This window comes from Aspergillus undulatus (assembly GCF_047715775.1).
Source record: "Aspergillus undulatus strain CBS 261.88 unplaced genomic scaffold BDV17scaffold_26, whole genome shotgun sequence".
In the NCBI taxonomy this organism is placed as follows: domain Eukaryota; kingdom Fungi; phylum Ascomycota; class Eurotiomycetes; order Eurotiales; family Aspergillaceae; genus Aspergillus; species Aspergillus undulatus.
The window spans coordinates 1-22,921 of record NW_027396630.1 but is presented as its reverse complement, the minus strand read 5'-3'; the positions used below and the strand labels follow the sequence as shown (position 1 = coordinate 22,921).

Here is a 22,921-nt window from a genome sequence, read left to right as displayed (position 1 = left end):
AGGAACAGGATCCCCCGCCGTGCATCATCCATCACATTCGAGCTTCCTCACCTCACCTCTACTTCTTCACTCTCCGTCAAGGCTCTTCTTCAGACCAATATCAGGGCTACAGAAGACGAGAATTTCTCCAAGCTCTGACGAATGCCGCTCTGTTTGTTTCAGAAAGACCAAGGCCGCTGCACATCAATGTCGAGAAGATTCCACCCTCGTCCACCCCGGCGCCTAGCTGTGCCAGGTCGTAGGCGCGTACTGAGACCACATTAGTCGCTGAAGAGTATATTCTTAGAACAGTCTGGGGCTCTGGAGCTTCATCACGCTGGTTTAGTCCAGGAACCAGCCTGCCGTGGCATTTGGGATTCCCCCTGTTTGATCCTGGCTGTCCCATATCAAACCTGGCGCTTATAGACCTCTTCCAAGAGGCACACGCACCATGGAGGCGCCGGCGGCATCCCCGGTGCAGCAGTTGCTCGTCGGACACCTCTCTTGCCGCCGACTTGTCGAAATCGAGGCTCTAGCCATGCTTGGGTAAATTTAGCTCCCCTGGTACCCAGAATAGACGAAACACGTCTGCTGCCGATTATAGATCTCCCCGGCGCTTCTGCAAACCATTCCTCAGCAGTCTAGACATGAGGATATCGAGATCGTGCAAAATTTAGTAACATTTTGACGCGCAGCTGCTAGCTGAAACACACAAGCCTGTTGAAGATCTCCTAGCCCTAGGATCATACCAGCAAGAACTCGCAGTACGGACCCGGTTCTTGCTGAAAACACCCGTCTTGGTTGTGATCTTCGGCGTCTCGATGAAGCTTCTCCATGTTTCAGGATTTTCGGTCCCTGGATGATCTGTTGATAGGCTACTTCTATTTTGGCTCCTGCATTGCCTCTGTTACTTGCAATTGAGAAGCATTTAACGGCCAACCATTCCCACATTCTTACCCGGCCCAAGTCTCATCTTGCAATCCACGACTGCCATGCTTGGGATTTGATAACTCGTTTAGTTTCAGAAAAGTTTTTCCTCACTCTGTTTCTCTTTCTCTGTCCTCTCTCTTGCGCATCACGGGAAGCTGGCTCTTCCAACTACGTCCAAGCAACAACCTAATACGCCTACTATATTGTCTTTGCATAATAACGAGTCTTCAAACCATGCCTGTGCCCGTTGGATATTACTACCGACCCACCACCCCTCCTGTGCACAACCAGGAGCTGGTTGGGAATTCCCATAACCGTCATGCATCAGATTCTTCTACATACTCAAACGATTCATCTCCCTGGTCTGCCGTCACATCAACCACAAGCCCGACGATAGACTCCCCTTCTCGGTATCAGCATGGACCCGCTCTTCTTCCTAGGATCAGATCGCAGGACGTCGTGATTGAGCCCCCACCTACAGCAGGACCACATCGCCACCGGCGGTTCCTATCTAACACTCGAAACCCGCCAAGCTTCGTTCCATACCCACCTCACCAACGTCCGTCAGTCCAGCACAATGTGGTTGAGGTATCAGACAGGTTGGCCGCTGTCTCATCTACGCACACTTCTCCTGTCTATGCATCGTACGACGGGTCGACTCTCTCATCCCCTGTGAGCATCACCCCATCTCTCAGGCGCAGGGAATCCGGCAAGCACTCTCGTTCTGGCTCTGCCTCAAGTGTCGACGAAGAGAGTTTGAAACGATACGGATATCCAACATACCAGCAATTTTCAAAGTACGAAACCCATCCGCAGCCTTCTACTATGCCTATCACTCCGGCTACACCAAACATCATGGTGTATCCCCCATTCGCGCGGGATTCGCCGGCCGAGTCCGCCGTAACGAAGTCCCAGGAAGCACCTACGCATACACAGCTTGTACTTCCTGCCTCCCCTTATGGCTATGGCCAAGTCCCCAGTGCCCAGTGCTCACCTGTTACTCTTGCACACCCGACCACCAGCGTTTGTGCGCAGTCGACCACTCTTCTTTCATACCTCACTAGCCCAACGCAAGCAATTAACCTTGTCCGCAATGTAAGCGTAGTTCCCACTCGAGGTTTACATGACTATTTCTGGTGGGACATTCGAAACCTACGCAGCTGGACCGGCTTCTCCCTGGAGACTTTCAATTCGATTAAAGGGCTCACAAAACTATTGAAAACAGCAATTCCTTCGCACTTGACGCCTCCGGCTGTAGTGCAAAGCAACCGCCTATCTCCAGATTCAGAAGCCGCACTCGTCAGTCTCGTTCAAGACATCTATGCCCCGCGAGTGAATGCCGCTCTCGCCGTGTCTCAAGGACCAGATCACCTATCCCTTTACTCAGCTCCGATTCCCCGGGCTTCAGCAACAGCAAACAGCAAAAACTACGGCGGGCCACACTTCCTCGCGAACTACTCTTCTGACACAGAGCAAACCACCTCGGGCCTGCCTCGTGGCCGCCTTGTCGGGATAGCCAAGAGCTTCGACCGCTGGAACACAGGAATGCGAAATGAGGCACCGCACCGGCGCGTGGAGTACCTCAATGGCCTGGCCCATCTCCAACGCTGCATGCGCGAGCACTCCTGCCGCTATGGCTTCATAATCACAGAAATCGAGCTCGTCTGCGTCCGAGCGGGCTGCGACCAGGGAGACGACGTCCCATATTTCGGATTCCTAGAGATCTCTGCGCCCATCCCGACTAACATCTCAGCGGGTATGGCCACGAGATCTGAGAACCAACAAACCGCCTACGCCTCACCCAACTCACCCACCCCCTCCGTCGACAGCTCCCTAGCCAGCCAATCACCCCCACAACACCGCGGGGAATACATTCACCCTCACTCTCTCCCTCCAGAATCAGAAGGCCTCAACGTCCCCATGACCGCCAGCCTCGCACTCTACTTCCTCCTCATGCTCTCGAAATCTGTCCCGCTGCCATCGCAGCCCTCGTCCCATCTGAACGTCGGTGGGCCTGGCGCTCTCACCCGCCAGCGAACACTAAACGAAGCAAAGGACAAGTGGATTCCCGAGCCGCAGATTGGGGAGAAGCGTGATGCGAAGCGAGTACGTGGATGGATATGGCCGCATGATGCTTGGCATCGACGGGAAGGAGGTGGCGTACCGCGGTCTAGGGCTGTCGGGGTTGTACCGGCGGCTGCGAAGCAGAAGAAGTGGCATAAATGATGAATGAGCTGAGATGCGACGGGTATCTTTATCTGGGGGGTATATACTAGAAACTTGACTTACGGCCGTTGAGTTGTTAGGAGAGGTCTTTTGTTGTTTCTGTTATGTTAGCATTAATCTAATTTCTTCGGATTAGCCTACTTTATCCTCCTGACAGTACTGGACTAGACTTAGGTACTCTGTAGTCGTATCTACTTGTCTGGTTTGCCACAGTAGTCGTGCTCATGCCGAGGACCTTGGTGCTGCCAGATGGTGACGGGACGTGATGCAAATAGCCCCAAGGTCCCTAGCTCTTCCCCAAACAGAGTACAATAGGACAGACGATCGGTTGATCATACGCTGGAAATTCCGGTTACTGTCCTCTCGAGGTCCCCAATCATTATGGACACTGGACAGAGTAGACACAGTGAGCAAGTACCTTGGGGTCCGAGTACCCGGGGGAAAGCACATGAGACCACTTCCTCTAGTTATCAGCCATATTGATATACTCTCCACACATATCTACTTACCTTGTACTTCCTTTGGTATATGATCACTACTTATAACATTAAACAAGCACACGACTGCTTGAGCTATTCGAATCTACCTCAAAACCCTCATGCAAACCGCCTCTCCCCACGTCACCGTTTAAGAACCTCACTCGAAGAATGCACCTCCACGACATCCTCATAATCGGCGCCGGCCCCTGCGGCCTCGCCGCCGCCGCCCGGTTGAAAGAACATACCCCCTCCGCAATCTTCACGGACGAAGAACACCAGCGGTACCACTGGATCAACAAGCACAAGGGGCGGATGAACCTGGTGCGGAGCCATAAGGGGAAGATTGGGAGTTTGGGGGTTAGGAATAGTCATCTTGAGCATTCGATGGCCCGAAGACAGAGGAAGGAGGAGAAGGAGAGGGAGAAGGGGAGGAAGTCGTCGGTGTCCAGCGAGGAATCGGATGACACGGCTGCGTCTGCCTCTGCTTCTGCGAGGGAGAATGACTCTATGACGTCTGTTTCTGACGATGAGGGTGGGCACGAAGAGAAGGAGAAGGAGAAGGGGCTGTCTATGCTCGTCCTAGACTCAACAGCGCCCCAATGGCTATCGAAATGGAACCGGGCGTTCAAGACGCTCGAGATTGAGCAGCTCCGAAGCCCAATGTTTTTCCACGTCGACCCCGGCGATCGCGATGGCATGCTTGCGTATACAACCGAGCAAGGACGAGAAGAGGATCTCTGGGAGATATCTGGCTGCGTGGGGAAAGAGATGTCGAAGCATAAGAAGAAGAAGCAGCAGAAGCAGAAGGCGAAGAATTTGAAGGTTATTGGGGACACGGAGATTGATGAGCGGGATAGAAAGGATTACTTCTCGCCTAGTACCGGGTTGTTTCGAGATTTTTGTGGGAGTGTGGTTGAACGGTATGGACTTGGTGGGCCGGGGTTGATTGCAGAGGGTGAGGTTGTTGATATTAGGTATGATTATGTCGAGGAATTAGACTCGTCGAAGAAGACGTTTATGGTTACTACGAAAGATGGGAGGGTCTTCTACGCGAAGGCTGTGGTGCTGGCTATGGGACCTGAAGGGAGAAAGATACTCCCTTTCCTGTTGAGCGCGGATGAAGCAGAAGGGGCTTGCCACAGTGGTGAGATCCGGACATTCCCAAGCCCCACCGTGAAAAAGAAGGTTCAGCAGCGAAAGGAGACAAACGTTGTTGTCGTGGGAGGGGGTCTGTCCTCAGCGCAAATCGCCGACATGGCCATTCGAAAAGGAGTGAGCAAAGTGTGGTTTCTGCTGCGATCCAACTTCAAAGGTGAGCCTCTTTTCCTTGTTTCCCGGACCATGACTGACAGGGTTAGTGAAACACTTCGACATAACCCTAAGCTGGATGGGCAAGTTCAAGAACTACGAAAAAGCCGTCTTCTGGTCAGCGGACACGGACGAGGAACGCATGGAGATTATCAAGACAGCCCGCAATGGGGGTAGCATCACACCTCGCTACCAGAAAATCCTTCGAGACCATGCCGCTCGCGGTAGAATTGCCATTCATCCGCGTACCGTCATTACCAGCAAGGCATACTGCAGTGTTTCCAAGACCTGGCGCTTGGTGACGGAGCCTCCAATTCCTGACCTTCCCGAGATCGACTACATGTATTTCGCAACAGGCATGCACATGGACGTGAATGAACTGCCGTTGCTTCAGCAAATGCACCATGACTACCCCATCGAGACCATCCAGGGCCTGCCATGTCTCACGGACGATCTCATGTGGAAAGCTGACGTACCTCTATACCTGACCGGCCGACTGGGAGCTCTGCGTCTTGGGCCGGGAGCGGCAAACCTCGAAGGAGCACGGTTGGGGGCAGAGAGGATCGCTTGGAGTGTCGAGGAGGTACTGGGAAAGCTTGCTTGCGGTAAAGACGAAATAGACGAAAAGGAGCTCGACCGTTCGGTAGAGTCTTTCTGTGGCCTGGGGAATCGATATGCCGGGCTGGCAGATGCTTAGCGTTCTGATAGGTGAATTCAAAGGACTGTGTAATATCAGTTAGATATTCATTTTGAGTGTGACAGTAGCAGTGCCTGGGTAGATGCGTTGTCATTGTAGCTGGAGAGGAAAATGTGGTTACCTGAGACAGGTGAGGACAGAGTCGCACCTTCCCTCTGGCGGTTGCCTTCGCACCTTCCGTTGTCTCTCGTTCATCTCCCTCCATCCTTTCTCACTTTTCGCTCTTCTATCATTTATCTCTTCAAACAGATGGGTACCTAATCGCTTCTTGCAACCTGAAGCAACGGTATGCTCACGACGGCTACCTATAGTGTAGAAGACTGACGTCTCAGACATGCGCATCCAGTGCTCTCTCGACAGTTGGTCGAGCCCCAGCCTCTTGAGTCCAGACAGAACTGATACCTGCAGTTTCCGCCAATCGGCTATCCTCATTCGCGCCGAACTAATGGGAGACTGACAACGACCGTTGATTTCGCCATTGTCAGCGCCACCGGGGTGGAACAGAGGGCTGTGCAGCCTGCAGGTGACGAATCAAAGTCTGCTACTCTGACTCAAGCTCTAAACTCTACGGTAATTCTCGCTACTAGTGAATGTAGGATTTGTCGACAAGATGTTGTTGCATACTTTGATGCCTATGAGCTTGGTAGGGGCGGTGCGGACGGCGGCTGATGCAGATACTTGCGACAACATCAGAATCCCGCGGCAGAGACATCCCAACAGACCTTGAGGCTTCATGAGCCTGGCTTCTATCGTGGCTGAGATGGCACTTTGAGATGTTGTGAGCGGCTAAATGTCTCGGGACATGACAAGTCATGCGGGCCAGGTCACTCAAGGCAAACAAGGATCGTGAAACAAGACGAAGCACAGTTGGTCAATGAATGCTTACCCTGAACTTCCGGGAGGACATGAACTGTCTCCCACAGTGGCCATAATCGACGCGAGAATGCCTCGGGCGACATGACAGATACTGCCTTGAAGCTCACCCGAGACATGGGTAGCTCATTCGATGGCATTGACGCATACAACGGAGATGCATCCGCAGGCGCGGAGCGGGGCCGCGCTTCTTGCGCCTGGGATAGGCTCTACAGAGTAGCATGGATCCTGCTTCGTCATGAGTCTTCTGCCTGGGAGAACTAAGTAAGCAGGAGACATAAACCCTAACCAGCGGGGATGACCCGGTGTTAATATATGGAGCATGTGGACATGCCAAGATAAGCCTACCTGATACCTGGGAGTCAGCTTACATCTTACAGCCTCTCGTCATCCTTGTCGCCCGCTTGAGGCTGCGGGAACAGTTCTGTTTTGCGGGTGAAATCGCCCTTTTCAGCAACATAAGCTTAATCCGTCGTATATTGCCAGTAGTTCACATTGCCCGATACGAGGCTTCACCGATGATGCTTTCGCATATGGAAACGAGGTCTCCATTTCTCCGACAGCCTCCCATGTTTAACGAAAATCAACCTTGTTCAGTTTCGCCTCTGCGAGGTCTGGCTCACCGTGCTCAGCCTCATTCAGGGTCACAAGTGTCGGTCAAGTCAACGGAGCAAGGCGGGCAAGCGCTGGCGGTCTGGCCATGTGAAAGGCTCATTTTCATCAATCGCCTCATATAGATGTGGCCGACAGGTAGTAACTGCAAGTGAAGTTGATAACTGCTAGGTAGCTGTGTGGGTTGCTGGGGGCTCAACAGAGTGCACCAGCCACACGGATGTGGCGGTGCATATCTTGCCCCTGAGGTGAAGGCGATTATGCGCCACAGTCGCAATGTGGCTCCATCAAGATCCAACGAGGTCGCGGAGATGAAGAGAGAGGACCAACGTCATCTGGCACTGCGACGAACGTTCTTTCGCCGCTCATGGCCTAGTGCCAATCACGAGCGCAAGGTGGCATAATGCGAAGCTGCAACTCAGTGGAAAGCTGGATAGCGAGGCGCAGCCAGTGGCCAATCGTCCAACCACCCTTGGCGTCAATTCAAACACGCGATCTAGGCTTCCCTGCCTGCAGAATCGTCATGATTCGCTCGAACACGGGTATCGCTAGGCGCCTGGACGTCCATCCCTTGCTCTACCCACCTAAAGCGCGAAATACGAGTGAGTGCAGATGTATGCACCTCGCAGTAGGACCCTCTTCCCATCGCCGTCGGGCTCAATTATTGGGGGTTTAATCTAGCCAGCGCTTGGAGACTCGGACAAAGGGCTTTCGGTTGACCCCTTAAGCTGTTTCAGAAAGATCGAGGGTTGCCGGCCATGCTTTGTTTTTGTAGACACGGCCGAGATAAAAGGAGAAGCTATATGCGGACATCAATACGAACTCAGGAGGAAAGCAGAGCAGTTGGGACTTCCAGACCCTGCCAAGGTAGACTATCAATTACGGTAAATCCTGGGAGGGCCAATGAAATTATTCAGGAAAAGAAATTCACTCGCAGGTAAGAGTGATCTCTGCCTCGTTACACTCTCGTCTTGCACAGCCTTCCTTCGCCCCCCACCCCCTTCATATAACATGAACCCCAATATCCGCCAAACTCGTTTACTCTACTTTTTTTGGATGGCATATTTAACACCGTTATCAAGACTATTTTCATCAAGAGGCATACTGCTCTTCGCTCATGGCGAACCCTAATAATCACCTTGACCCGTCTACGGGCTCATCACAACTACAACCAACTCCCCAAATCGAAATCCACACAGACGACCACAGCATGCCATCGTCACCCGGGCGAACGGTCCCCAGGACCCTTACTCCATCTGCAGACCTGTTAACGGTCAGCCATGACCCGCCACGAACATCGCATTCCCTTGACGGCGACACTCTTCGCACTCGTGCCGATTCCACGGTCTCTGCACTCTCTACTACAGACACAATCGCCAACTCAGAAGCACCGTCCAGGACAGAGCCCGCCAAAAGCGAAACTGTCAACAATCTGTCAGATATTGACGATGTCCCTCTTTCGGAAGCTCTCAACCCGGATCCTCAGAATGTCCAAGACTTCGAAGTGCAAGACAACAGATTTCCATACTCGCCTGGCCAGCTAAATAAGATGCTGAACCCCAAATCTCTAGCTGCTTACCATGCATTGGGAGGAATTGTCGGTTTGGGAAAAGCTCTTCGAACAGATCTCAAATCAGGTTTATCCAGCGATGAGACGAGACTGGAGGGAAAGCTTGTGCATGACCCTGAGACGGCATCATTTCATTATTCCGAAGCCCCCAGTAGCTCAGTGGGCTCAGATACACAGTTTTACGACCGGATACGTGTATTCAGCCAGAATCGACTGCCTGCGAGAAAGACAACTGGGTTCCTGAAGTTGCTGTGGTTGGCATACAATGATAAGATTATCATCTTGTTGACTATCGCTGCGATTATCTCGCTTTCTCTGGGCATATATCAAACTGTTGATGAGGGACATGGGGTGGACTGGATTGAAGGTGTTGCTATCGTCGTGGCCATCGCTATTGTCACTCTTGTGACGGCGTTGAATGACTGGCAGAAGGAGCGGCAGTTTGCGAAGCTGAACAAGAGGGTAAGAGTCCAACTTATTCTTCCAAATGTTCTTTTGTCTAACAAATACAGAACAACGATCGTGAGGTAAAAGCCATTCGATCTGGAAAAGTGGTCATGATGTCGATCTTCGACATCACCGTCGGCGACATCCTCCAAGTTGAACCCGGTGACTCAGTTCCTGCCGACGGTATCCTCATCTCCGGACACGGAATCAAATGCGACGAATCCTCCGCTACTGGTGAATCCGACCAGATGAAGAAGACCGATGGCTTCGAAGTGTCGCGACAAATTGCGGATGGTACAGCCACGAAAAAGCTCGACCCCTTTATGATCTCTGGCAGCAATGTTTTAGAGGGCGTTGGGTCGTATCTCGTGACAAGTGTCGGAAAGTACTCTAGCTATGGCCGGATTCTGATGTCTCTGCAAGAGTCGAACGATCCTACTCCTCTGCAGGTCAAGCTTGGACGTCTCGCGAACTGGATTGGGTGGCTCGGATCAAGGTAAGGTTCTCAAAGCATCGTATGTATGATCATCTGCTAACCATTTCCAGTGCTGCTATCATTCTCTTCTTCGCCCTTCTCATCCGATTCCTTGCAAACCTTGGTAGTAACCCCGGTAATGCAGCTATTAAAGGAAAAGAGTTTGTGGACATTCTGATTGTGGCCGTGACCGTTATCGTTGTTGCGATTCCAGAGGGCCTTCCGCTGGCCGTGACATTGGCTCTCGCTTTCGCAACAACACGAATGGTCAAAGAGAACAACCTCGTTCGTGTCCTACGGGCGTGCGAAACTATGGGAAATGCTACCGTGATCTGTTCCGACAAGACAGGCACATTGACACAAAACAAGATGACTGTTGTCGCCGGCACTCTCGGTTCGAAATGTTTCAGCCAGTCTCATGGCGAAGAGTCTACTTCCATGTCTGCTTCGGAACTCTTCAAGTCATGCCCCCAGGATGCTCGCGACCTTCTTATCAAGAGCATTGCTCTCAATTCTACCGCCTTCGAGGAAGAAAAAGAGGGAGTCAAGGATTTCATCGGAAGCAAGACAGAAGTGGCACTGCTGCAACTGGCTCGCGACTACCTCGGAATGGATGTCACCACTGAACGTGCCTCCGCGACTACTGTCCAACTTATTCCCTTTGACTCTGCTCGGAAGTGCATGGGTGTGGTCTACAAGGTTTCCGATGGGCAATACCGCCTTCTCGTCAAGGGTGCTGCTGAGATGATGATTGAGAAATGCTCGACGAGAGTTAACACCGACTCGGACAGGCTGGGCATCGATACTGCGACCGCCGACGACAAGAAGCAGGTTCTTCAAACAATCGACTCATACGCCACCAAGTCTCTTCGTACTATTGGGTTGGTCTACAAAGATTTTTCTGCTCCCGCTTGGCCTCCAGTTGATGCCCCCCGTGTCCAGGATGACCCGGAATCCGCCGACTTTGCTAGCATTTTCCGCGACATGACATGGCTAGGAGTGATGGGTATTCAGGACCCCCTTCGTCCTGAAGTGCCGGCTGCTATTCAGCGGTGTCATATTGCCGGTGTCCAGGTCAAGATGGTCACAGGTGACAACATCAACACTGCTACTGCTATTGCTGAGTCCTGTGGTATCAAGACCAAAAACGGCATTGTCATGGAAGGCCCGAAGTTCCGCCAGCTTTCCGAGGAAGACATGGACAAGGTCATCCCTAACCTTCAGGTTCTCGCACGCTCCTCTCCCGAGGATAAGCGTATTCTGGTCGCTCGCCTGAAGAAGCTCGGTGAGACCGTGGCTGTTACGGGTGATGGCACCAATGACGGACCCGCCTTGAAGACAGCTGATGTGGGTTTCTCCATGGGTATAGCTGGTACTGAGGTCGCAAAGGAGGCTAGTTCCATCATTCTGCTTGACGACAACTTCAAGTCAATTGTGACCGCAATTGCCTGGGGTCGTGCAGTCAACGACGCCGTCGCCAAGTTCCTCCAGTTCCAGATCACCGTCAACATCACCGCCGTCGTTCTCACATTCGTCTCCTCGCTCTACAACTCCAACAACGAAAGTGTCCTCAGCGCTGTCCAGCTTCTCTGGGTGAACCTGATCATGGACACCTTCGCGGCTCTTGCCCTCGCTACAGATGCACCAACAGACAAAATTCTCGACCGCAAGCCTGTGCCCAAGAGCGCTTCCCTCTTCACTACGACCATGTGGAAGATGATCCTCGGCCAAGCCATCTACCAACTTGGCATTACATTCATGCTTTACTTTGCCGGCAACAGCATCCTCAACGACTACCTCGATGCAGACCCCGACACTCGCCACCGCCAGCTCGACACCATCGTCTTCAACACCTTCGTGTGGATGCAGATCTTCAACGAGTTCAACAACCGTCGTCTCGACAACAAACTCAACATCATCGAAGGCATGCACCGCAACTACTGGTTCATCGGCATCAACTGCATCATGGTCGGCGGCCAAGTCATGATCATTTATGTCGGTGGCGAGGCCTTCAACGTCCGCGAGATCACTGCCACGCAGTGGGGTATCTGTATTGCCTGCGCATTCGGCAGTCTCCCCTGGGCCATTATCCTCCGCTGTATCCCTGACAAGCCTGTTGGTATCGTCATCAACGCCGTGTCAGTTGCTGTCGGGTCCGTCATGAAGCCCCTCGGCCGTGGCATCGCCGCGATCGGAAGGCCAATCAAGCGGGTGATGCGCAAGCGTCAGAGCAAGAAGGCTGACGCTGACGACGATGCCAAATCCCTGAATGATCTCTCTGAGCAGCGCGTTCCCGATGTGGAGCAGCGCTCTGTCCCTCAACTTACCGTTACGACTGCTTGATGATGCTTTGCCAGACAGGCGTTTCGCTCCGTTCCTTTATTATTGGGCTCTTGCACTGCATTGCAATGTATTTGTACTCTAATTGCAATTTCGGCGTTCTTGTTTGGAAGGCAAGGTGTTTTCGACATACAGACATACATGGATACCACATACACCGGGCGGCTTTCAGCATTTTGCATAGCGATGCGACATTACTTTATTTGTTTTCTTACATATACCAATACGTTGTGCACTCTCATAGTTTAGGTAGATATGTTCATAACACTCATTTGGATACGGAGACTTGAATCCCCTACCTAGACTGTAGTATACGGAGGACTAAGGGTTACCTTACCTCAGGCGACAAGGCATCAATAACATGGAAGCTGTATGAACCGGTCGATTCATTGAGCTCAGCTACTAAATAAATTCGCATATTGACTTTGTAAATGATCCTGCTTCTAAGTTTTGATTCAATTGTTGTTAGGCCATTGAGGATTGTTCTAATACTCGCCTGCTGTCAATCCGGCTGCCTTCCCCGCGTGGGTAACTGAGCCTCTCTAGGTTGATGACGACCCAACTTCCTTTCCCTCCTCACCCTCCAACTCCACCACAACACCGCAACACCGCGACACCAACTCTCATTCCAATCCCTCACCACAACACAAACCGGATCTCCTGGGGACCAAAAAGCTCCAATCCGAGCTCATCATACCTCAAACCCAATTTCCCCCACCACCAAAATGTCCACCCTAAACTACCGCACCATAAACATCGACACCCTGGACCCCGACAGTCCCCAAAACTTCCCAATCGAGTCCCTCCTCCCCGCGACGCTCCCACCCCCCGCGAACTCCTCCGCCGCCGCAAACACAGCGACGCAGGTGCGCCAGCTCCTGCGCTCGGGCGACCCCGCTGCGGCGCTGATCCACGTCCTTGATACGGCCCCCCTGGCTGGCGATGAGGCTGCGAAACAGGTCCACCTTGCTACGGTTATTGATGTTCTGCAGGGGATTAGGCAGGCGGATATGGGAAGGGTTTTGGCTGCTGCGTTGGAGGGGAACGGGGGGGTTGAGAGGGGGGATTGTTTGATGAAGTATTTGTATGTCTTTTCTCCATTTAATTTTCTTTGGGATGGTTCTGGGTGTTTTGGTCTGTTTGAGATGAATGATTGCTAATGCTGTTCTACTGCTACAGGTACAGGGGGATGGCTGCGGGAGGACCGAGTAGCGGTGCGCAGAGCCCGCGGAAGTCGGTGTCGCCGCAGAGCACGGGGTTTTCGCAGATCCAGGCGAGGAATCTGGGTGAGGGTGGCGGTGGACAGCAGATGAGTGTGCTTCTGAACTGGCATGAGAAGCTGGTTGAGTTGACGGGGACCGGGTCGATTGTGCGTGTTATGACAGATCGACGGACTGTGTAGTGTACTTGATATACTTTTTCGTTGTTTCGTTGTCTATTGTTTTCCTTCGTGATATTGTACAGAAGCTAGGATAGGGATAGATCACGGCCTGAAATCACCACCGCCCAAAATATCCGTCAGATTCATCTCCCCGCTCCCCCTCGCCAGCGGCTGCCTCTGTCCCTCCCCCTCCTTCCACCCAATCATATAGATAAGCCTAAACGTCGCCGGGATCCCACGGCTCCCCTCCTCCATATGCAACTGCCTATAGATCGCCTCATTCGCTAGCAGCACATCGCGCGAGATGGGCCCCGGTTCCCGCTGCACAATCGCACTGTTCTCCCCCATGGCCTGCAAATCACCCATCAGCGCAAAGGTATCCGGATACTCAACCACAATATCCTCCACATCAACCGTAAGCATCTTGAACCCAGCCTTCGTAAGCAACCCGCCCACGTCACGCACATCCGCCAGCGGCGAGACATGAGGCGAGACACCGCCGCGTCTCTCCAAATCCGCAAGCTGCAGACTCGTCCGAAGCTCAAAGAGCGTATCACCGCCGAACATCGTCGCGATAAACGGACAATCAGGCTTGAGTACCGAATTCACCTGCGCCAATAAACTAGGCAGATCGTTTATCCAGTGGATTGACAAGGACGAGAGAACGGCATCGAATGTCTCGGGTTCATAAGGGAGGGACTCAAGATCCGGAACGACTTTGCGCGTTATCGGGAAGAGTTTGTTGAAAGGGAGGTCTGCGTCGCGGTGCAGGAGGGCCGGCGAGGTATCGATGCAAGTGAGATTTCCTATTCGGTCTGCAAGGGTCGTCGTGTTCCCGCCTTCTGAGACTGTGGCGCCTTCCAGCGTTATCGTTGTTGATGAGCCGGCGTCGGCGTCTGATTGTGTTTGGGAAGCGTCGAGATTAGGGATTGGTGTCGTTAGTGCGCGCGCGATATTGCAGCTGTTTGCGCCGAGGTCGAGGACGTTAGGGAAAGTCCGTTTTATGTCCTTTTATTCTGTTAGTCAATCGATCAAGGTTTCCTGGTATAGACATAGATCGGTAGGATGAAAGGCATACAAGAAGACGTTCGCAGAGCCGCATGGCTACCTCATCCTTGAGGTAGTCAACGTTCCGGCTCTCTTCGAGATTGCGCGCTGCGCGTTCCTTCTGGAGGTGTTTTGTCTTGCGGTTGAAGATTTCAAGGACCGGGTTGCCGGGGGTTTGGCTGGCATAGGTGCGTTTCGGGACCCATGAGGTGCGGAGGACCGGGCGGAGGTGTCGGAGGGACGACATTTTGATAAAAGATATATTTTGCGGTATTCAGGAAGCTTTAGAAAGTTAGAGATACCTGTCCCCAGGCTTGGTGGTCAGTTGGCCATTGGTGAAGTAGGAGTTGTGACGTCGGAGAAAGGAAATTCTATGATCGGCGATAAAGGAGCTGCTTCTTCCCGCAAGCAGCGCCGCCTCCACGTCAATTGTCAACAAACGACGAGCTTCAACCCGCAATTGGGCCAGGCGGGTAAGACCTCCCTCTCTTCCAATTTGGTACAGGGCATATCTAAATGAATAGCATGGCGTGCCCATTCCCATACACGTTCATCTCCTGCCCGTGTGCAAACACCCCCGTGCCCGACCCATCCAGAAAACGAAGATCGCGAGAATCGCCCCAGAAAGCCAGTCCTGAGAAATCGCGCCCAGAGGCCCCAATAGACGATGAGGAGGACGAGCAGACTTTTGACCCGCGAGCCCCGCGGTCAAACTTCTCGCTGTATCCGCCGGAGCAGCTCCTCTACTGCGAAGACTGCCACCAGATTAAGTGCTCGCGCTGCATCACGGAGGAGATACTATGCTGGTATTGTCCGAGTTGTTTGTTCGAGACGCCGAGCAGTCTGGTTAGACATGAAGGGAATCGGTGCGTTTGGAATCTGGTTCTTGTGTTATATGCGGGGTTAAAGCTAACTGACTGTTAGATGCGGGCGGAATTGCTTCAACTGTCCGAGCTGCACGGCGCCCCTGGCTGTCACGGCGCTGGAAGGCGAGTCTTCGGGAGAGCATGGAGGGTTTTGGGTGCTGTCCTGCAGTTACTGCATGTGGACGACGCTGGACATTGGGATCAAGTTCGACAAGCCGACCAGCATCCGCGCTCAGTTGACCAAATTAACAACCGATGCGGCTTCCACGGCGGCTTCACGCACAAGGGGGTCAAGAGCATTCAGTGACCTCAAGTCCCCTTTATCCATGTACTCATCTATTGACGAACAACTCCCGCCGGCGTCGGCGAGTGGACCTAGCGAAGAACAAGCTACAAACGCCAACCCCCCGCGCACCCGCGATGCCCGCTTCGCCGCCCTCAAGGCCTTCTACAAGGATCAAATCGCCGCTACAACAACAACGGGCGTCGACCCAGGCGATTTTGCGGGACAATTCTCCTCCCCGAATACCCTTCAACGCATCATGTCAATCTACACCCAATCCCGCCTCTCATCGCTCTACGGCAACACCAACAGAAAGTCCCGAGCCAGACCACCCGTCATGCGGGAGGCGCTAACACCAAGCGAAGGCCTCTCCATACCCAACCGTGACTTCGAAACAGCCATCATCCGCCGCCTCGCCTCGGACGACTGCGGCTGGGACGGCACGGCCTCGCTGGAGCAACGCGCATCCCAATCCCCATCCGCGCGCTTCGTCGAAAACCTCCTGCCGTTACCTACGCTGCTGCGCACGAAACGCTCAAAACGATGCAAATCATGCAAGCACATTCTTGTCAAACCCGAGTTCAAGCCTCAGTCCGTCCGCTACCGGATTCGACTCATTGCCCTTAGCTACATCCCCCACCCTACACTCCGACCTCTTGTTCTCCCTCCCTCCTCATCATCTCAACCGCAGTCAATACCGAATCTCAATGCCCTCACGCCGCAGAAACCCGTCCAGCTCCTACTCACCCTGAAGAACCACATGTTCGATCCGATTAGGATTACCCTTGCCACGCCCTCCGTCACTCCAGGCCGCGTCGCGTCAAAGGTCACAATCCTATGTCCGCAGTTCGACATCGGCGCGAACAAAGACGCCTGGAGCGAGGCGCTCGAGCCGGTCTCCGCATCGCCTTACGAACGGGTCGCTGAAGCAGGTAAAGTCTGGGAGAAAGGCCGGAACTGGACGACTGTCGTGCTAGAGGTTGTACCCGGGTCTCTACCAGGCGGCGGCAAACTCTCATCAAAACCATCTACCTCACCCGGCGGCGGTAACAACGACACGGACTCTGACGATGACAACGGTGGCAGCGATAGCGGCAGCGACAGCACCCCCGGAGGGAACCTCGGACTATCCGGCCAACTCGACTGGAGCGGGCAGGGCGCCGACCCGTCACAGCAGATTCAGCCGGACGAAGACGTCCTCGAGATCCCGGTCTTTGTGCGCATGGAGTGGGACACGGATAGTCCGATGGAGGGCGACGAGGGGAAGGACGCGCTTGGTGGTGCGGGTTTGGGAGGGGCCGGTGGTGGTGTCAAGAGGGAGTTGGCGTATTGGATGGTTTTCGGGGTGGGGAGGATTGTTCACTAGATGGATAATTGGATAGAAAATAGTCTCTGTCGTTGAATTTGATATACCCTACCTAGTTTTGAGTTTTACCCATCTACGACCAAACCTGGCCCAGTCTACCCAGTCTACTGTATCCGAAGGAAGAGTGAACTGAAATTGGGTAATTTTTTATCTTTCAACCACGCCGAACAAAAGAACAGCCCGGGCCAAAACAGATCATGTGTAATTATCACATCACATTCCATTCCTTCCCATCCATCATCTTCCCTCGAGCGTAAGGAGGCAAGAGAAGCAGAACAGGGACGAGTCTATCTATCCCACGCACGCTCCTTTAGAACTCCCTACCCGTCATCCATCCCATGCATTAGATCGAGACGAGACGAGACGCTTAGAACTCAGAAGCACCACCCTGAGGAAACTCAAAAACGACCGAACGACCTGTCAAACGACGGTAGACCTCGCCGTAGGCGTCAAGGCGGTGGTCAACACCACCACGCTCCTTCTCGTCAAGGATGACCTTGAGCGTCTTGGAGCCGTCCTCCTTGGTGCGGGTGCGCTTGCCGACAATCTCAACGGGGTAGACGACGTCGCCGAGGATGGCGTCGTGAACGGCCGTGAGGGTGCGGCTGCGGGGGCGCTTCTGCTTCTGGTTGGTGCGGGAGTTGACGCTGCGCTTGGGGCGGGGGAGGATGCGGCGCTGAGCGATGAAGATGACGTGGCGGTCGGAGAACTTCTTCTCGAGTTCGCGGGTCAGGCTGTGGTTTGTTATTAGCGTGGTTCTTTGGGTCATTATTGTTGTTGAGTGTAGTGTGGGGTGTTCATATTCAGGCGGTTGGGTTGTGTATGGTTGTACTTGAGGAATTGAGGGTAGCGTACCGCTGCTGGATCTTGTGGAAGCCCTGGAGGAGAGGGACGGGGACGAAGACAATGACAGCCTTCTTGCCGTGGCCGACCTCGACCTATATTGCGAAATGATGTTAGAGACCGATGCCAAACTCAAAATTGTAGAAAAAGCCAAATTGGATATCTCAATGCCACGCTGAGCACAAAATTCCCATTCTAATTGCCATCCCAGTCAATTGACGAATACCAATCGACATTTCCAATATATTTTCTCCCCAATATCCCATCTTCCTAAATCCAATCCAATTCGCACCCAAAACTCAAATCCAATATCCAATAACACATCCAAACGAAATCCGAATTCCTTACCTCACGAGCAGAAGTGAACTGCAGAGGCCGCAGGGTAGCCTTGAGATCAGATGTGTTGCTCTCCAAGTCGAACAGAGCACCCGCGATCGCGGTCTCCAGCTCGGAGGGGTTCGCCCTGCTCGGCGAGTTGGGGGCGATCTTGTTGATGGCAGCCATATTGCAAGCAAAGGGGTGGTGGTAGTGCAGACGAGGAATCTGACTGTGCGGCTGCTTGCCCTTTGGGATGTGGTTGCTGGCGGGTTGGTCGACGGAGAACTAAAGTAAATTCGCTTTCCTGAGTGCAGGCGGAGTTTGGCTGTGGGATCGGAGGCTCGGGACTCGCTTAGCTGGGGTCTGATGACTAAACGGGTTAGTGCCGCTGGGGTCATGTGATCACTGGCGCCCTCTATCAATTATCTACAACTACTACAACAGCCACCTTAGTTTTTAGTAGAGAGAAATAATCAATGTACGAACGAGCGTCTATGTACTCATTATCAATACATGCTACTAGTAGCGGATCGCTGAGGCAGCAGAAAGTCAAAAGCAAAGTCAGACGCCGGCGGAAAACAGAAAGTCACTCTGGAACAGAAACACGGGAAGCCTGGCGAACTGACGGTATCTGTCGAAAACAAATTAATATAAATATTAACAAGCGCACCCCTCCTTGGCCGTGGCAGCGCCGCGATCCCCCAAGTTCACTCGCGAGTCGTCGGTCGACCGGCCGCCACCGCCTAGAGTGGTCTGCCCGGTGCCTGCGCCAGCACCTCGTCCGCTCTTCAGACTGCTCTCTGGAATGGCATTGGCGATCGCAGTGAAGACGTCCACTACGTTCAACCCTGTCTTTGCACTAGTCTCGAAGAACAAGAGACTCTCTTCCTCCGCGTACGTGCTGGCCTCTCGTGTCGACACCTTGCGGGCATCCCCAGGTGTGTTGTCCTCCTGGTCTTCTTGATTCCCGCCTGCGTCTTCGCCCTCCGCATTTGTCTCGGGTTCGGCCTCGGCTTGTGTCTCGCCGCCGCCATTTGTCAGATCAAGCTTGTTGCCTACCAGAGCAATCACGATGCCGGGGCTGGCTTGTCGCTGGAGCTCCGCCACCCAGTGCTTGGCCTTTGTCAGGGAGGAGGGCTTGGTCACATCGTAGACGACCAGCGCCGCCTGGGCGTTACGGTAGTACATCGGGGCGAGCGAGGCGAAGCGCTCCTGGCCGGCGGTATCCCAGATCTCAAACTTGATTGTGCGGGTCGGAAGCGAGCATTTCTGAGTCAGGAAGGCAGCTGAGATGGTCAGCTTCATTGAAACTATATGTAGCAAAAGTGGCAATCGTCATAAATGTCTTGCCTTCGGTCGCTTACCTCCAATCGTGGGCTCCTTGTTCTCTTGAAAGTCATTGTTGACGAAGCGCAGCACCAACGAGGACTATTCACGTCAAATCGTTCAAATTAGCTCAGTCGCCTTTGGTTACCCATGTACAACGAGGGCCACGAATGCCGAGCGCAGATACCACGCCAGGACGGACAGTGCGAAACGTACCTTTCCCACAGCGGCCTCTCCCAGAAGTACCAGTTTGACGCTACTGCTCGGCTTAGGAGCATTCGTGGGCGTTGACTCAGACATGGCTAGAGAGCCCAACGGATATGGTGATCAGGTCGTCTTGCAGACGGATGGAGCCCGGCAGCAACAGCCAGTTTATCAAGGTCGACGGATGATTTCAACTCGCAGGACGCGCGACAAGGCACAAAGCAATCTGAGTAGCCTAAACGTAAAAAAGAAAATAAGTCAGAAAAGGTCAGATCCACGCAAGGGCCGGCCGGCCTTTGTTCGGGTTGAAGCAGGGGTTGTTTGACAGGCAGCAGACAAATAGAGGAACGCAGGACACAGAAACACACCTGGAGCAGGAGAAAAAAGCGGTGGACGGGCAGCCTTAGGCTTGCTGGTTCTAGATGCCTTCAACCCAGTAGGGCCGCTGGATAGCTCGCAGAATTAGTTGATCCTCAAGACAGGCTTCGTCAGAGAGTCGGTCGATGCGATTACATCGGCACCAGTCGCAACCGTCGTAGAGGGCGGAGACGTGGGCAGCTTATGGCGCTAATCCTGATGTAGTCTAGCTCAGGTGGTAGTCACGGGAAGTCACGGGAGTTTGACTCTCGGATCCAGCAGTTCTTGCGGGTTCTCCGGCGTCAAACAACAAGGAACCGTGGACATACTTAGATAATGAATGGTACCTGATTTACAGGCGCTCGGCTCGTTTGTTTGCTTGCAGGGCGATATATCTATTGTTGGTCTCCGTCACTTCCGCGAAGGCAGCAACCACTGTCTGATCTGCGTAAAGTACAGACTCAGTGAGGTACTGGGCCGGATCTACCCCAACGCAGCATTATCGCACAGCACGGGGACTGTCAGAGCGCAGATGCAGCGCAGACTGAGCTTTTTGATGAACGGTCCGAACAACTCAAAGAAACAAAGCTTTGGACCTTCACTCTAATCTTGAACCACTCCAGCATCGACACAGACCACCGCCAATGGAAAGCATCGACGATTGACACCCAACGAAGTCCACTTTGATTGGGTCCATCTGGTCTGCACTAAAGCAAGCCTTTGGGTACAAGTCACGATTATTGTGTGTGCGCTCACTGCGCTGCCCTATGTGTAGGACCTAGGACCCAGTACAGGGACCCAATATCTAGGATCGAGGCGGCATAGAGCGAATGGTTGTACATGTCAACGTGCGCGGACACGCAGTCGGAGGAATGACGTGCCAGAGGGGACGAAGGAGCAACCTTTAAAATAGGACTAGAGGTTACATGCGCAGCCTCGCACCGGCTTCACACTCTGCAGCCCCGATAGCTGCCCAAAAAAGAATGAAGCACAGGCACAGGCTCTCGCTGCTCGCAAGAACGAGGGGATTCTCGACCAGGGTCTGCTACTAAGCCACTGTTAGCTTGATTCAACGGGTTTCGGGCGAATGAAAGGAACCTGTGTTCTGTAAAATCCCGGACTAACAATCAAGACCAAGCGATGTCATCGACAGGCGGTGTCGAGGGGTCTTGAATGCTAATGGCTTGTTGGTCAAAGGTTATTTGTTAGATAATGGGGACCAAGAAAGACGCTTGCCAACACCTCAGGCTTTCATTCTCAGGAATCTCAGGATAGTGTACAGAAAGCGCGACAAAAGTACCACTCTTGCTAACAAAGGGAATCTAATATCGGGCAAAAAGCAAAAAAGCACAAACAAGAGCTAAAACGAAAAAATGAAAAGGAAAATAAAAATCGGCCGCGAGGCCACACAAATCTAATCTCTGTCTTGGTATCAACCCATTGCATCCCAGAATATTCAAACCCAGTTCCTGTCTATCCCAGAACGCCAGTACAAAAGAAACAAGGAAACCCCAAATGTCACAAAATCAAAATCCCAGAAAGCATCGCAGCACTTTTGGTGTCAAGCTGATCATGGCCTCAACTGTGTTCGTGGCGGTTAAAGTATTAAATGTGGTGGTAGTAGTAGTAGTAGTAGTAGTAGTAGTAGTAGTAAGTAGTAGATCGGTCGAAGAGAAAACAAAAAGGCACGGTCGTGTCGATCGAGAAGAGGATGAGAACGTAAAGCTCCACTTGGAGAATGGCGGTATTAAAGGAATCTATGAAGTCCGAAACGAATAGCGTCCGATGATAGACGAGGTAGTGTTACAGGGAACTGCAAGGCCAGGTTAGCGATGAAACAGATGTACAGCGGCGGCAGCGGCGAGGGCCACTTACAATAAAGATCGACTTCATAAACAGACACGTCAAACTCCAGGAGCCAAGGCGCCATTTGAACGAAACCACAAGCGACTTTTCCACACAAAAAGAAAACAGAATCACGATATCATGTGGTTGGCACATGCTTCGGAAGCTCGAGCGTTTATTTCGGCGGTGGTGGAGGAGCGCCGGGCTTCTTCACCCCCGTCGTGTCGTAGGCGCCGCGTCCCATGTTGCAAGCTGAAAGGTCTCGGAGGATCATGTTGAGGTCTGCGCGCACAGTCATGGTCAGACTAGGTGGGTTTGCAATTGACGGGGATGTAATCAGGGGAGAAATCGCAGGGGGTTTAAGGAACCGGAGTAGACACGGGGAATGACTCACGCTTTAAATAGTGACAAAATCGATCTCACTCAGCTTTAATAATATTCCAGAAAGCGCAATTCAGCCGGTGGCTGTGGGTGGTCTAGTCGATGTTGGACAACGGAGTGACTGGTAAGGTATCAAGATTCCAGGCAAATGTCCCAGCTGCAGGTGAGATCCGATCCTTTAAGCAGTCCACAACGCCAATCTAAGGCAGGGTGACGCAGTGACGAAGCAGGACGAGCAGGTAGGGCAGGAATGCGACGCCAAAGTACCGGGAACTGGACAAAGAATCGCGAGGGATGTTGCAGCGCAGGCAATCAGAGGACCAGTCCGTCTAAATTTCGGAGCGTTCTGATTTGTTACGATCTCGCGAAAAATGGCGGTTGCTCGTAGATAATGCAAAAAACAAGACAAGAGTGGCTGTTTCGCAGGTTGAAATAGAGTATTCGAGGGACACGATCAGGCTAACGCAGCAAGGAGGATGGAAGGGAGAAAGTGCCGCGGAAGAGGTCCGTCTGGTCCGGCGAGGAAGAAGCTTGACTGGAGAGACGGAGGATTCAAAGAAGTCGGTCATGTAAGAGGCCTGAGGCCAAGGGAATGGGAATGGCGGAGGAGAGTGAGTTAGGTAGATAGGGAGGTAGAAGGTGTCCGTCAAGGAATGGATGGTTGATGATGAGGAATTTCAAGAAGCAGGACGGTAGGGGGATTCACGGTATATAAAGCGAGGGTCTCTGGAGCGTATCTTTTCAGGATGGTCTAGAAATCTAATTAAA

At 52.9% G+C, this 22,921-nt stretch overlaps 8 protein-coding genes across 8 annotated transcripts; 5 read left to right on the top strand and 3 right to left on the bottom strand.

Moving 5' to 3' along the window:
* Nucleotides 1-1,037: 1,037 nt before the first annotated feature.
* Nucleotides 1,038-3,488, top strand: BDV17DRAFT_94668 (uncharacterized protein). The gene is made up of 2 exons (XM_073765386.1): nt 1,038-3,127; nt 3,183-3,488. The coding sequence occupies exons 1-2, from the start codon at nt 1,144-1,146 to the stop codon at nt 3,191-3,193; spliced, it is 1,995 nt and encodes a 664-aa protein (XP_073615203.1). The 5' UTR covers nt 1,038-1,143; the 3' UTR covers nt 3,194-3,488.
* BDV17DRAFT_94631 (FAD binding domain protein) lies at nt 3,233-5,678 on the top strand. Its single transcript, XM_073765385.1, has 2 exons — nt 3,233-4,926; nt 4,973-5,678. Exons 1-2 carry the CDS (start codon nt 3,783-3,785, stop codon nt 5,617-5,619), a joined length of 1,791 nt encoding a protein of 596 aa, XP_073615202.1. The 5' UTR covers nt 3,233-3,782; the 3' UTR covers nt 5,620-5,678.
* Nucleotides 5,679-8,221: 2,543 nt separating this feature from the next.
* pmcB (putative calcium-translocating P-type ATPase(PMCA-type)) lies at nt 8,222-11,939 on the top strand (the record flags this gene model as incomplete). Its single annotated transcript, XM_073762164.1, has 3 exons — nt 8,222-9,136; nt 9,187-9,617; nt 9,668-11,939. 3 exons carry the CDS (start codon nt 8,222-8,224, stop codon nt 11,937-11,939), a joined length of 3,618 nt encoding a protein of 1,205 aa, XP_073615201.1.
* Nucleotides 11,940-12,468: 529 nt separating this feature from the next.
* Nucleotides 12,469-13,459, top strand: BDV17DRAFT_264005 (actin-related protein 2/3 complex subunit 5 family protein). The gene is made up of 2 exons (XM_073757970.1): nt 12,469-13,020; nt 13,116-13,459. The coding sequence occupies exons 1-2, from the start codon at nt 12,662-12,664 to the stop codon at nt 13,336-13,338; spliced, it is 582 nt and encodes a 193-aa protein (XP_073615200.1). The 5' UTR covers nt 12,469-12,661; the 3' UTR covers nt 13,339-13,459.
* Nucleotides 13,420-14,694, bottom strand: BDV17DRAFT_298558 (uncharacterized protein; the record flags this gene model as incomplete). Its single annotated transcript, XM_073763714.1, has 2 exons — nt 14,396-14,694; nt 13,420-14,325 (listed from the first exon to the last, which is right to left on the bottom strand). Exons 1-2 carry the CDS (start codon nt 14,609-14,611, stop codon nt 13,420-13,422), a joined length of 1,122 nt encoding a protein of 373 aa, XP_073615199.1. The 5' UTR covers nt 14,612-14,694.
* A 117-nt stretch (nt 14,695-14,811) lies between these two features.
* Nucleotides 14,812-16,879, top strand: BDV17DRAFT_298554 (putative dynactin Arp1 p62 subunit RO2; the record flags this gene model as incomplete). Its single annotated transcript, XM_073763713.1, has 2 exons — nt 14,812-15,230; nt 15,289-16,879. Exons 1-2 carry the CDS (start codon nt 14,881-14,883, stop codon nt 16,877-16,879), a joined length of 1,941 nt encoding a protein of 646 aa, XP_073615198.1. The 5' UTR covers nt 14,812-14,880.
* A 17-nt stretch (nt 16,880-16,896) lies between these two features.
* Nucleotides 16,897-18,331, bottom strand: BDV17DRAFT_263999 (40S ribosomal protein eS7). Its single transcript, XM_073757969.1, has 3 exons — nt 18,071-18,331; nt 17,735-17,817; nt 16,897-17,613 (listed from the first exon to the last, which is right to left on the bottom strand). The coding sequence occupies exons 1-3, from the start codon at nt 18,224-18,226 to the stop codon at nt 17,247-17,249; spliced, it is 606 nt and encodes a 201-aa protein (XP_073615197.1). The 5' UTR covers nt 18,227-18,331; the 3' UTR covers nt 16,897-17,246.
* A 306-nt stretch (nt 18,332-18,637) lies between these two features.
* On the bottom strand, nt 18,638-20,033 carry BDV17DRAFT_94350 (Rab family GTPase). Its single transcript, XM_073765383.1, has 4 exons — nt 19,939-20,033; nt 19,583-19,805; nt 19,405-19,468; nt 18,638-19,326 (listed from the first exon to the last, which is right to left on the bottom strand). The coding sequence occupies exons 2-4, from the start codon at nt 19,664-19,666 to the stop codon at nt 18,698-18,700; spliced, it is 777 nt and encodes a 258-aa protein (XP_073615196.1). The 5' UTR covers nt 19,667-19,805; nt 19,939-20,033; the 3' UTR covers nt 18,638-18,697.
* Nucleotides 20,034-22,921: the final 2,888 nt, after the last annotated feature.

Excerpts from the sequence above, each read along its gene's own strand:
- BDV17DRAFT_94668 (XM_073765386.1), top strand. The coding sequence starts at position 1,144 with ATGCCTGTGCCCGTTGGATATTACTACCGACCCACCACCCCTCCTGTG.
- BDV17DRAFT_94631 (XM_073765385.1), top strand. The coding sequence starts at position 3,783 with ATGCACCTCCACGACATCCTCATAATCGGCGCCGGCCCCTGCGGCCTC. Across the intron at positions 4,927-4,972 it reads GCTGCGATCCAACTTCAAAG|TGAAACACTTCGACATAACC; the intron begins GTGAGCCTCTTT and ends TGACAGGGTTAG.
- BDV17DRAFT_264005 (XM_073757970.1), top strand. The coding sequence starts at position 12,662 with ATGTCCACCCTAAACTACCGCACCATAAACATCGACACCCTGGACCCC. Across the intron at positions 13,021-13,115 it reads GATTGTTTGATGAAGTATTT|GTACAGGGGGATGGCTGCGG; the intron begins GTATGTCTTTTC and ends CTACTGCTACAG.
- BDV17DRAFT_263999 (XM_073757969.1), bottom strand. The coding sequence starts at position 18,226 with ATGGCTGCCATCAACAAGATCGCCCCCAACTCGCCGAGCAGGGCGAAC. Across the intron at positions 17,818-18,070 it reads AGTTCACTTCTGCTCGTGAG|GTCGAGGTCGGCCACGGCAA; the intron begins GTAAGGAATTCG and ends TTCGCAATATAG. Across the intron at positions 17,614-17,734 it reads TTCCACAAGATCCAGCAGCG|CCTGACCCGCGAACTCGAGA; the intron begins GTACGCTACCCT and ends AACAAACCACAG.
- BDV17DRAFT_94350 (XM_073765383.1), bottom strand. The coding sequence starts at position 19,666 with ATGTCTGAGTCAACGCCCACGAATGCTCCTAAGCCGAGCAGTAGCGTC. Across the intron at positions 19,469-19,582 it reads GAGAGGCCGCTGTGGGAAAG|TCCTCGTTGGTGCTGCGCTT; the intron begins GTACGTTTCGCA and ends TGACGTGAATAG. Across the intron at positions 19,327-19,404 it reads CAAGGAGCCCACGATTGGAG|CTGCCTTCCTGACTCAGAAA; the intron begins GTAAGCGACCGA and ends TGACCATCTCAG.